This window comes from Mesoplodon bidens (genome assembly GCF_964165515.1).
Source record: "Mesoplodon bidens genome assembly, chromosome: 1".
Taxonomy (NCBI): domain Eukaryota; kingdom Metazoa; phylum Chordata; class Mammalia; order Artiodactyla; family Ziphiidae; genus Mesoplodon; species Mesoplodon bidens.
In genome coordinates, this window is record NC_138176.1 from 61,918,588 (window position 1) to 61,932,333 (window position 13,746).

At 47.8% G+C, this 13,746-nt stretch overlaps 1 protein-coding gene across 1 annotated transcript in view; it reads left to right on the forward strand.

Moving 5' to 3' along the window:
• Positions 1–13,746, forward strand: part of FAM184B (family with sequence similarity 184 member B) — a 124,057-nt gene that overhangs the window by 91,035 nt on the left and 19,276 nt on the right. Inside the window, exons 11-13 of the mRNA XM_081244132.1 lie at positions 5,656–5,809; positions 9,225–9,388; positions 12,204–12,382. Of these exons, the coding sequence (XP_081100258.1) occupies positions 5,656–5,809; positions 9,225–9,388; positions 12,204–12,382 (497 nt within the window). The remainder of the gene's footprint in view (positions 1–5,655; positions 5,810–9,224; positions 9,389–12,203; positions 12,383–13,746) is intronic.

Sequence of the window (13,746 nt, forward strand, 5' to 3'; positions counted from 1 at the left end):
GCGATCCCTGGGTAAACTAAGCCAGAGAGACTCTGAATTAGGAAGTACCAGTCACAGAGGCTGGGATGAGGCTTGCATCTGAGACTAAGTTTAGGTGAAAATCTGTGTACTGAACCATTAGGTGGGCTACAGTCACCTCTGTCACACCCCCAGCAATGCTTTCTCTGCTCAGCTCCAGAAAACAAGCAGCTAGAACCGAGATCCCCAGAGGAACTCACCATCCAATAGATGCCCCCCTGCTGCACCACCGCAGGTACAGATGGAGCTTCTGATTATCCTCCAGTGCCCACTCTTAAGTATGAAGAGACAGCAGAAGATTACTAAACTTTCGAGGAAGTCTCTAATGGGAGAGTGGGAATCCAAGATTATCAAGAGGAAAAGAATGAACTCAGAGGAAATGGCTAATGCAGGCAACAGAAAAAAAAATCAATGAGGATTGATATCCTCAGAGTTAAGAGATTAGATTTGCATCCATGAAACAAGGACAACATGTTATTTGCAAAGGAGGGGGCAATTAGAGCAAGAAAGAGTTCTTTTAAAATAAAAAACAGGATAGCAGAAAACTTAAAAATCAGTAAATGAGTTGAAATATGGAAAATGAAGAAACCTTCCAGACAGCAAAGTAGAAAGACAAAGGAAAGGATGATGGGAGAGAAGGAACCAGAAGTGCAGAAACACAATCCAGGAGGCTGATATCTAGCAAATAGGAGTTCCAGAAAGAGATCATGGAGGGGAGGAGATTTTCAAAGAAATAACAGAATGAAATTCCTATAAGGAAATGAAAAAGACCCGACCCAGGCTTGTCTTGAAACTTCAGAACACCGAGGAAACAGAAGAAATTCTGAAAGCTCCCAAAGAGGAAAATTGATACCAGACTCAAAGTACTTGAATCCAAATGTCATCAGACATCTCAACAGCAACAGGGAAGCAAGAAGATCATGAAGCAATTTTGAGAAATTCAATTAAAACCATTAGCAAGAGTGAAAATTGAATAAAAATATATCAGACAAATGAAATATTAGGAAATTTACCTTCTGTTATCAGTTTATGCCTCTCAGCTCTTGATGCCTGCTTGCGATAATGATCTGGATTCTTTAAGCATTTCTCCTCCTTTACAGAGCGCACAGTGTCAAGCTTTGTCAGTAGAAGGCACTGGAGGCACCTTGCAGGAAGAAGGAGGCTTCTCTTCCTGGTTCTGGCAGTTGCATTTTTGCTCTGTTTCTGGCTTCTGTTGCACAGTTGAACAGAGCCCTGGGTGTGTGAGGACATCGGTGATACTCCCCCAGTGACTTCACGGTGATCTCGTAGCCCTGGTCCAGGCCCAGTGACTACCATCCTGTGGTCTCCCGATGTGGACACCACAGACTCCATCCTCACACCTGCACACCCTGACTCTTTCTGGGCTCCTGCCTGTTGGCTGCTGTTGCCTGCACCCCAGAAGTTTGTTTCTTGCAACCCTCCCAAGGCAAACACTGTTCCCTCTGGCCCTCATGCCTGCATTGGTGCCCCCGTCCCCTCTGGGTACCTGCCCATCTGTGGCTCACCAGCGCTGTGGAGGGTTACTCCTGCTTGACTCTGGCCTGGGCAACCTGGTGACCTCCATCAGTGAGCTGCCACCACACCTTCTCCAACAAGGTCTGGATCCCAGGCTGGGGAAGGGCTCCCCCTTCCAAGCTTTCCCTTTCTTGAATGCTCTCCCTCAGCCTCAGGATACCCTTCAGAGATCTCTTTGCATCTTTATAGTTACTCTCCTATCAGAGCTTAATAGTTCTTTAGATTCAGTTTCCCTTGTTTAAATTACTGTGTGGTTTCTGTCTCCTGTTGGACCTATACATCTTCCATACACTTTTCCTTAGGAAGTTCCTTGAAGAATATCCCACCAAAACAAGGGAGCAAGTCAAGAAAGAGGAAATAAAAGGGATCCAGGCCACAGAGAATCCAACACAGGAGAAGGAAGGTTTTAGGAGCCCAGCTATGCCACTGGCTGAGGGAACAGCTCAGTCTAGACTGGAGCATGATGACTGAGGGCTCTAGAAGAGATGCCTCCGAGGAAAAATAGACCTGATGGTTTCTCTGACCGATTTGGCCATGTGAAAGATTGTTGTGAAAGTATTTTACAAAGCTTTTAGAGGTTGTAGGAAGACTTAGCCAAATCTCCAAAGAAAACTAAGCAAATTAAAAATGCAGTAGTTATTAATGCAAGGAAAAACAAAACTTTGTATAAGGTAGATTTTAATAATTATAGTTCATTTAGCTCAGCAGTAAATGGTATTTACTCACAAGAAGGATAAATACTGAATATATTTTACTGTATTTAAAAAAGCAAGATAACTGTATCTAAGGAATGGAAGGGGAAGAATGTATGAGACCAAAATCCTTATCCACCATAATGGGAAGACAATTCATAATTTCTAAAATAATCAAGATAGAGCAGAAGGAAGGTACTATCTTGTTAATGGTGGTAAATATCAGAAGAAAGAACTAAAAGAGTTGCCAGTGGCTGCCTCCAGTGGGCAGGATGCAGAAGGAGGAAGAAAGAAGGCTAGGAGGTGCTGTTTTTCCTTTTTTGAAAATATTATTTGGCTCTTTATACTATGTGCACGTATTGCCCCAATAAAATTATAAAATAGGCTTTTTTAAAAAAGAAAAGAAAAAAGAAATGAGATCATGCAATGTGGACTGCTTGGCACTTAGTAGGTGTTCAAAATTTGTGAGTTCTGGGACTTCCCTGGAGGCGCAGTGGTTAATCTGCCTGCCAATGCAGGGGACATGGGTTCAAGCCCTGGTCCAAGAAGTTCCTACATGCTGCGGAGCAACTAAGCCCATCCGCCACAACTACTGAGCCTGTGCTCTAGAGCCCGCGAGCCACAACTTCTGAGCCTGTGAGCCACAACTACTGAAGCCCGCGTGCCTAGAGCCCGTGCTCCTCAACAAGAGAAGCCTCCGCAATGAGAAGTCCGCGCACGGCAATAAAGAGTAACCCCCACTCGCCGCAACTAGAGAAAGCCCACACACAGCAACGGAGACCCAATGCAGTGAAAAATAAATAAATAAATTTATAAAATTTGTGAGTTCCTTTTCTTCCTTTATTCTCTTAAATCTTTTTCCAGGTTGGCTTGCAATCTATAAGGGCTCAGGCTGCCGAGATTCCCAGGTTACTCGCTGCTGGGTCACGCTGGCCTTTGGGTTGGCCTGAGCTTTACCCCTCCAGGCTTTAGGCCTCAATCCCCTGCAGGAGGCAGAGCAAGCACAGAGGGCTGGCCCACCTGCAAGGGAGGTGTCCCAGGGCCTCCAACTGATCGGAGGAAGGAGGATCTGGTGGTGGGAGAGGGGGAGGGTGCTCTGCCCACTGGGGGGACCCTGCGGTTCTAAGCCCCAGTCCCTGGTCACCCTGGAACCAGATTCACGGGGTCTTTATTGCTGGCTCCAGTCTGCATGGGATGGTTCCAGAATGAGACAAAAGAGACAGGTTGCAGTTCTCGTTGGAGATGGCAGACATCTGGTCATTCCTAACACAAGATAGTGATGAAGAGTGGGATGCCTGGGTTCAAATCCTGGGTCTGCCACTTAAGAGGAAAGGGAGCTTAGGCTTCCTTGTGCCTCAGGTTCCTCATTCATAAAATGATGGCTAATAGTATGTACCATACAGGACCACTGAGAGCGTCAAAAGAGATAATCCACATAAAGTGCTTAGAACAGTACATGACTGAATAAGAGCTTGTCTTATTCTGTTCAGGCTGCTCTAGCAGAATAACATAGGCTGAGTGGCTTATAAACAACAGAAATTTATTTCCCACAGTTCTGGAGGCTGGAAGTCCAAGTCTCAGATCAGACAGATTTGGGGTGTGTTGAGAGCCTGCGTCCTGGCTCATAGATGGCCATCTTCTCACTATAACCTTACATGGCAGAAGAGGAAGGGAGCTCTCTCTGAGCTCTCTTGTATAAGGGCACTAATCCCATTCATGAGGGCTCCACCGTCACGACCTAAGCACCTCCCAGAGGCTCCACCTCCTAATTCCATCACATTGGGGAATAGGTTTCAACCTATGAATTTTGGGGGTGGGGGGACACAAACATTCAGTCCATAGAAGAGCTTAATTTTAAGAAGATCCACTCTTCTTACTCATTGATTCTGCAGGTATTTATTGAGCATTTACCTTGAGCTACCATCGTGCTGAGCTCAGGAAATGCGAAGATGATTAACACAGTCTGCCTTTATGGAGCTCACCTCTAAGGGGAAAGGCAGCCACTCAAACAGGTTGCTGTAATTCAGTAAATTGGAGCCATGAGATGGCCGCGCATGGTATTTTGGGAGCACAGGGGACGGAGACTTTATATAGGATGGAACATGGAGAGTTGGGGGTGAAGTCAGGCCGCTTAGGAGGCCCCAAACCAGCCACAACAAGAGCAAGGCAAACAAGAGGCTAGAGCAATTTGCCAGGGATGAGTGTCTGACTTGATATAAAATCTGGCGGCTAAACCCTGCATGGTCTTCACTGCCAAGGGCTTCTGAGCCAGAAGGCAGGCAGGGCTGACCTGAAGATGCCGGGTCAGAGTGAGAGAGTTTGTCTCCATCGTTTACAAACCTTTGCTTCAATCTCTCCATTCACATTCCCCGAGGGATAAAAAGGTCACCAGTTGGAGTTCTCTGAACCTTGCAGCAAGTGCAAGAGGAGGAGAGTATCAGAGAGTTTGAAAAGTGCGAGACTTTTCTGTCTTATTAAATAAACTCACCAGGGGATGACTGAGTTTCCCACGAGAGGAATAAGACCGTTTTTCCCCATTTGCTGGGGAGCAGCAAAGCAAAGACGCTGTGGTCTTCAGGTAGCTGCCTTGTCTGCTCACCCCTAATGGGAGCCTCATGCATTTGCTGCAGTCCTATTTCTCATTGTTCCCAGGGGCTGCATGAGGGAGCGGGTAGGGCTTGGGCCCTGGACACCGCCGCCCATGGGTCACACTCCTGCCCCCGCCATTACCTGTCTTCAGTCATGGCACTTCACCTTTCTGAGCTTCTTTCCTCCTAATCCTGCATCTTTTCTGTGTGACCTTGGGAAAGCTAATTCATCCCTCCCAGCCTCAGTTTCCTCACCTGAAAAGTGGTATGTGATACTGGAACTCTCTGTTGCAAAAAAAAGGAGAAACTATTAGTTTCTTACTGCTGCTGTAGCAAAATTACCACAAACTTGGTGGCTGAACACAGCACAAATTTATTATCTGACCGTTCTGGAAGCCAGAAGTCAGAAATCCTAAAATCAAGGTGTTGGCAGGACTGTGTCCCTTCTAAGGGCCCTATAGGGGAGAACGTGTTTTCTTGCTTTTCCTATAGCCAGTGTGTCTGTCTGTCTCTTTCCTGCTCTCTTCCTCCTAACACCAAATTCCCAACGATTGGCCCAGCTTGGAACAGGTGTCCACTTTGGTCCAGTCAGCTGTGAACAGGGGTTAGGTTCACACAGCACAAAATGGCTGCTATGGCCAGGCCATCGCTGTCATTCCAGATGGGCAGGGGAGCATTCGCTGTAGCCTGATAAGCCCTCCATCAGGGAGTGGTGAGTGCTCAGGGCGGGGGCCCCAGCACAGAGAAGGATCTAGGCAAAAGGGACAGGTCTCCCCTCTGTGCCCGCTTCCATGCCTCCTTCCTCCCACTTTTGCCCACAGGCCACAGAGGAGCACTTGAAGAAGGAATCCAGCCACAGCCTCCAGATCCAGCACCAGGCGCACCGGCTAGAGCTACAGGCCTTGGAGGAGAAGGCCCAGCAAGAGCTCCAGGGAGAGCTGGAGAGGATGCAGGCTCAGCAGGCGCTGTTGCTAGGTATACAGCCAGCTGTGCACCCAGCAGGGTTCACACGCAGAAACCAGGGGCAGCAGGGGGCCCAGGGGTAAGGGCCAGGGTGACTCTCCTGGCTCTGACGCCAACAAGATGTGAGATGTGGGACAGGTTGCCCTCAGCCTCATTTTCCTTTTCTATAAAGTGGAGTTACACCTGTCCTTCCATCATAGAAGCATTGTATGGATTTGATGAGATATTAAATATAAAATACTTAGCATATAGCATGAGCCCAGTGAGTGCAGATAATATTATCGTCATTACTGAACATAAGCCAGATCTCTGAGCCTTCGTGAGAGTTTCATGAGATAACCTCAAACGCTCATTTCTGAAGATTTCTGCAAATTTGGGGACTTAGGCCCCCAGGCTCCTGGCTGTTCCCTGTCCCCGCGTTATCCCCAGCATGAAACTGACCAGTTTCCACAGCAAAAACCTGTCACACAAAGCATTCTGGAAGTTTCCAGAGGCAGTAAAGATCTCCAAAGCTAAATTGCCTGGGCTTGAAGTCTGACTCCAGTGCTCACTAGCTCTGTGACCTTAGGCGAGTTGCTTAACTGCTCTGTGACGCAGTTGCTCATCTGTAAAATGGGAATAATAATAGTATCCACCTCAATGGGCTGTTATTAGAATTATGTGAGTATATACATGGGAAGAATAGAGCCTGATACATGATAAATGCTATGTAAATGTGCACTGTCATTATTGTTGAATATTCCAACTTTGCATGGCTGACTCTAAGGGCCTTTCTCCATTTTTGTAGATCATCTCTCTCCCTCATTTTCTCTTGTACTCTCATCTTCTTTTTCACTCTTCAGAGCAAGACCAATGCCCTCCTTATTTCATGCCTAGCATTCAAGACCATATTGACCTTTTAAAATATTTCTTCAATCCCAGACAGGGCTCTCCTTAAGAGAATTCTGGGAAGAGCATTTTCTTTACCTCCATAAGTGAATAAGTTCTACCTGCTGCTTGACTGAGTTTTCATTATACAGTATGTCCTGTTCACTGCATGTCAGCACGTCAGCTCTGCACATTTCTGGAAGAAGAGAGAGAGGGAGAGTCCCACAGATTTCCTAGTTAGCAGCTACCCTGGAATGAGGCAACTGCGTGGGAAATGCTAAAGTTAGCAGCATCTAAAAGAGACGCATTATACAAGATAAAACCTGGGTTGTACCACCTGTCTCAGAAACGAGACTCCCCAGATTGAGATCAGGCTGGACACCCCTGGTGATTTCAACACCCCACAGCAGCCATCCCTGCTGCCCCTTCCCTGGCCCCTCTGAGCCCACAGCAGCCTGGTCCTTACCTGGATGAAAGATTCAGGAGGGACCCTGGGGACAGACGGGGATGCTCAGCACAAGTCCCAGGAAGAAGGGGCTTTGTGGACTCTGTAATGATGATAGCAAATTGTAGGCTTTGTGGGTGGCCTTGGGTGGGTGGGAGCACGGACCACCACAGGTGATATTAGAAATTCCTGGTTACTCCTATTCCAACATCTGGAGAGACACACCTGACCTGCAGTATAGGTCAGTGTGTGAGGGGCAAAGGGTTTGAGTGTCCACCAGATTACCTGACATACTGGGGTGGGGACCCAGACATGCTGGATGAATAGGTGGATGGGCAGGTGGTTGGGTGGATGGGTGGATAGATGGATGGATGAGTGGATGGATGGATGGATGGATGGTGGGATAGTATGAGAGAAGAGGGGCAGGTAATGAATGAACTGTCTGTAGTTCCTGCTTTGCTAAAGGGTTTTATTGCACATGTTTTTGTGATAAAGGATTTCAGAAATTGGGTTGTGTTTAAACTATAGAGATCACTATAATAAAATCCTAGAGGAGAAGGAAGATGATCAAGTAAAGTTTTCAACATAATAGCATCAGAATACATTAAACTTTTATATGTGTTTAAATACTGTCCTTTTCAGAGAACCTTAGTAAGCTTATGGGAAATCTTTTACAACTGATACGCTTTCACAATATCATTAATTTTCACACTAAACATCATTTATTTGTTTTACAAATATATGTTGAGCACTTGCTTTGTACTACGGCCTGTACTGGGTATCTTATGGCCTCTAGGATTATTGGAACAATGTTTCAAAAGTAATTTGCAATAACTAAAATATGGTCTCAGGAGTCCATAATAGAAAATAAAGTATCAAGTTTACTAGCACTTGAAAATCATCTTCTCTTTAAAAATTAATAGCTTGGACTTCCATGGTGGCGCAGTGGTTAAGAAACCACCTGCCAGTGCAGGGGACACGGGTTTGAGCCCTGGTCCGGGAAGATCCCACATGCTGCGGAGCAACTAAGCCCATGCACCACAGCTACTGAGCCTGTGCTCTAGGGCCCGTGAGCCACAACTACTGCAGCCTGCGCGCCTAGAGCCCATGCTCTGCAATGAGAAGCCACCGCAATGAGAAGCCCGCACGTGGCAACAAAGGGTAGCCCCCACTCGCCGCAACTAGAGAAAGCCCGCGCACAGCAACGAAGACCCAACGCAGCCAATAAATAAATAAATAAGTAAATTTATTAATAGCTCACTGAATAGTGTCTACTCCATCAGAAAATTTTCTTTTTGAAATGATTGTTTTCTTTGCCTTTTGATCATGCTGGTAAGCGTTACACTATCAGAAATCACCTACCATCCTCAGAGGAGAAATTCGAGTTTCTGGCTGCACTGGTCCCTGAGTTAAGGAGGGTGTGTACATTTCTCCTGAATGATTCTGATTTTAATCATGATCCTGTTGGGATGATATGCCATCTCCCGCCTTCACAATCCAGCTGGGACCTTATATCCATGAGAAGTAGGACCTGTGAATGTTTTGTCTCCTTAAGTATTGGCACAAATGTCAACATTTCCGATTTGAGACCCGCACCCCTAGAAGAGGCCACTGGGTCATTTGCTAATTCCCTGTTCTTCTCAGTTTTCTGACTTGGTGCTGAGGCCAGGTGTTGCCTCGGGGTTCAGCTCTGGACCCAGTCTGTCCTACCCTAACCCACCACCCGTCCTAACTAACCAGCAATGGCGAAGCAGGTGGCCCCAAGGGAAGAAGAACCATGGGAAGTGTTGAATCCTGACTCTACCGCTTATTAGCAGAGTGGCTCTGGGCTACTTGCTCAGCTTCTCTGAGGCTCTGTTCTCTCGTAAAATGGGAGGGATAATAGTGGATAGGATGGTAGTAGGGCTTAACTGGTTTTCAAGGGTTTCGCACATTTAGTGCTGTATACATGGTATTGTGGTTACTGTTCTCTTGAAATACATCAGTAAGTTTGGGGAACTCGAACCAGTGCCTGCAGCAGCTCCCCACTCCAGCCCACCCCAGAGACTGTGGTCCCTGCAGAAGACACTTTGGTCTCACCGTGCTCCTGACCTTCCACTGCTCTTCCTTTTGCAGAGGCCCTGAGGCAGGAGCTGGCGGAGCAGCGGGCTGCCTGCTCTGAGCACCAGAAGGACTTGGAAGCGCTGCAGGCTGAGCTGAGGGCCCCGGGCAGTGTGGGCAGGCGACAGGCCATCAGCCAGTGTCCAGGGAACAGCGAGGACCGTGCCAGCACTGCAGAGGTCAGCACCCCTGCCCTGCCCTGCCCATGCCACACCCTTCTTGGAGCAGTGTCAGGGAGAGGCACTGGGTGCTCGGTCACCCCCTGTCTGAAGTGGGGAAGAACCTCTCTTTCCACAGGCCTGGGGAACACTTGATGAGCCTGCAGGCTCCCATCTTTGGAAAGCAAAAACAAGCTTTAAGTGCAGCGTGTTATTTTAAAGGCAGATGCGGTGGGATCTCAGGGTGTTGGTGCCAGACAGGGTCTGTCCTGTAGACCTGCAGAGAGTTTCTCAGAACACCTCCCCAGACAGACTCCCTGTCTAGACCTCCCTGTTCCTGTGAGGACAGGTGAGCTTGTCACCAGAGGTCAGTGCTGACTCTCCTTGAACTTTCTGGTCAGACTCGGCCCATCATCCCCCTCCTTGCCCTCCACAATTCCTACCTTGCTGGGTAGCACAGGGACCTCCTAACAACCCAGGCATCTCTCCCCAGCCCACCACATACAGCTTCAGGTATTCATCTAAAGTGCATCTGTGTAAAGCCTTCAGTGGCTCCCTACTGCTGTGAGAATAAGCTCCCAGTGGTCAGTCTGGCATTGAAGTCTTTACCCACTGGCTGCATATCCCTCTCTGCTCTAAATGCAGGCTCTGCATCCTGCCTCACTGCCTTTGCATATGCCCTGGCCCCTGCCTGGGACCCCTTCCTCCCTCTTCAGTGCCCAGTCAATCCCGCCGTGCTACGGGCCTCCCCTCCACACCCGTGAGCTCTCTACCCTCTGAGCTCCTGGAGCACTTCCTGTTGGTATAGCTCAGCTGGCACCCACCTCTACTGCCTGTCCTGTTGGAGAACCATCACTTCATGGATGCCCTTGTTTCCTCACCTGGACTAGGCATCCTTTGAGAACAAGCCATGTCTGCTTCATCTCATCCCCCAGCCCCACCCCCAGTGCTCAGCACACAGTTCTGCACACAGTAGAGTCTCCACCAGGGTGTGCAGACGGCCACGATTGGTTGGTGTCCCAGCCCTGCTGAAGATCGCAGGAACATGGGGATGGTTCATTCCAGATTTTGCTGGTACTGAGAACCTGAAGACAATTTCTGTGTTTAATGAGAATTATTAACAAATGATGTATCACGATGAGTTCAGCTCAGTTGGTAAAGTCTAGCAGAGGGAAAACAGAATATGATCCATTAAATGTTCTAGGCTGGTGGGGGCCACCTGGACCTGTGGAAGGAGATAGGGGAAGTGTGGGATGGTGACAGCTGGTGGCTGGAGGGCCCAATATCGGGCCCTCTGCAATGAATGACAGGCTTGCCTGAGGGCTATGGATAGAGACCCGGGCTGGGTTGATGAGACGGTACCTGGTCATCCACATCCAATCCTACCTACACCTCACTGGAGGGAAGCCCTGAACCCTCCGGGAGGAACAGCAAGGCCCTGGGTGATGTCCCACACAGAGAAGAAGTATATCTACAAGAAGGAACAGCCCCAGGCAGCAGGAGTGAAAGGGGGGTGCAACGTCAGGATGCATTCCCAGCGTGGCCACCACTGCAGGTAAGTGATGTTGCATCCACTGGGATCTTCTGAGGAGCCCCATGAAATAATTCTCAAATCTGTCGTAGCCAAGTACAGAGGGGGATGCACTTATCCAGCAGCTTCTCCCTCTCACTAGTCAAGGGTGGCCCCACAGGACTTTAACCAGGCTCTTCAGGTCATGCAGGTGTGAGTGCCGGGTGGTACCCATGGGCATCCCACACTATGCAAACCCCAGGGCTGGAAGCAAGAGGTACAGGGCCTGGGCCGCACATGCTCCCTGTGCAATGCTGTTCAGTCTTTGGAAGGAACAGATGCACAAACCTTCAGGCCCGTTTGCATGGACTTGAAAACTGCTACATTCACTAATCGGGGATGAACCCTGACCCCATTTAATGGTGGATATCAGTCTTTGTATTTCTGTCTGAACCATTGACATTCAAGCATCATTTCGCAGCAAGCATTCATTTGGCACCTGCTGAATCCCAGCCACTGTGCTAGGTGCTATAGGATTGGGAAGATGAAGAGGAGATGGCTCCTTCCCGGAACAGCTGCTGGTCTGGTGGAGGAAACCAGCATTTCAACAAATCAGTGCACTTCATTATAACCTCTCCACGGAGAGGATCTAGCTCTCAGAGAAGAGATAGCTTGTCGCCTCTCCCCTGAGGGGTCGAGAAGGCATCACCAAGGCAGGAATGGTTGGGTGTGGAAGGCACCCTAGGTAAAGGGGCGGGCAAGGGCAAGTGGGGCAGTGGATTACACCTGTGGTGGCCTTAGAGTCACCTGGGAGGCTTTTTCAAGAGACACAGGGCTGGGATGTACCCAGACCCGCTGTATCAGAATCCTGTGAGGTGATGTGACATTGTTATTGTTCAGCAAATATTCACTCTCCCCTTCCTCTGCCCTGTGTGGTTTCGCCCCAAATTCACATGTTGAAGCCCTAACCGCCAATAAGATGGAATTTGGGAATGAGATCTTTGGGGGGTAATTAGTGAATTAGTGTCCTAACAAGAAGAGACTCAGAGACATCCTACCCCCCTTCCCCGCCCCGCCACCCCACACATGTGCAGTGTTGGGCTTGTTTTCATTTAAGCCACATTCTTGGCTCACCAGCATTATTAAACTTTTTGAGGGCCGCATTTGGCCAACTCTCAAAGCAGGAAACTTTAAGAGACTAGACGTGAGCTCCTGAATCAGGAGCCCGATTTGGGTTCCAGGCTGGGTCTTTGCCGCGGCACATCTCTGGCCCTTGTCTGCCATTGTGCCTCCTGCAAACGTCTCTTCTGGCTGCTTTCTCCCTAGGAGGGGGCCGGTCCGGGCCAGGCGGGCTCCCCGACGGGCAAGGGCGCCGCCGAGCAGGAGCCGAGCGAGGGATGCGGCCTCTGGGAGGAGAACTCGCAGCTCAAGGAAGCAGTGCGGCGGCTGCAGGCCGAGGTGGAACAGCACCGGCAGGAGGCGCTGCAGCTCCGCGACCAGCGCAGGTAGGTCTGCGGGTCGGGGCTTCTCTCCTCTGCCCCTTGGCGAGCCTCTGGGATCTAAGATTGGGTTGCACCCTCAGCATCTTCCCAAAGAAAGGACTCCCTAGTACGCCAGCACTTCACTGATGTTACTCCTTTGACCCATGGAAAGGATCAGTGGTCTAGGAATTCTAGATCTGAAAACTGCCTAGGATTAGCCCTGAAATGGGGGGAGGGGTACCCTATTTCCCTACAGATCAGGGAGTTTATGGAATCAAACTTAACGATGCCAAAAGTATCCTCAAAACTAGCCTTAGGGAGTCAGTGCAGTGGAATAGTTAAGACAGTTCTGTGTGCTCTTTTTTTCTTTTTTTCAAATTTTAATCTAATGCTTAACGCATTACACTTTATTGATGAAGATACTACATTCACATAATTCATAAAACCAGAGCTAGAAGGGCCTTAGAAAATAATTACACTTGCATGATATGCTGACAAATAATTTACATATCGTTTCTGTACAGTATTCTCTTCACACCATGTATAACCTTGACATTACCAATTATAATTATAGATACATTAATGTTGAACTTACAGTTTTAATACTTAAAAATCATTGTTCCTGTTCATCACTGATGAATGGATAAACAAAAGTGGTACACATCCATACAATGGAATAGTATTCAGTTATAAAAAGAAACAAGTTCTGATACATGCTACAACATGGATGAACCTTGAAAACATGATGCTAAGTGAAAGAAGCCACATATAACAAAAGGCCACATATTTCATGATTCCATTTTTATGGAATGTCCAAAAGAGGCAAATCCATAGAGACAGAAAATATATTAGTTGTTGCCAGAGGCTACAGGAAGGAGAGAATTGGGGGTGACTGCTAACAGATGCAGGGTCTCTTCCGAGGGTGATGGAGATGTTCTGGAATTACTGGTGATGGTTACAACACAGGGATATACTAAGAACCAGTTTTAAATGGCATATTTTATGAGAATTTCATCTCAATTTTTTAACTACCAAAACAGTCAATGTTCCAATAAAGAGAATCACGGTATCAGCATGATCATAATTAGAATAAAAATGCATATCATGAAAATGTCACAATTACTGGGCAAGGGAAATTCTGATGACACATTTAAGGGCACATTAAAGGATAAAACTGCTATTGCTGTTAAAACATGTGAAGATGATCCTTCCCAGGAACTGAAATTAAAATTTTTACAAGAAGCCAAAATCCTCAAGCAATATAATCATCCCAGTATTGTCAAATTTATCAAAGTTCGGACACAAATACAGCCTATCTACATGATTAAGGAACTGGTTCCAGGAGGCGATTTCCTCTCCTTTCTGAGAAAGAAGGATGAACTAAAACA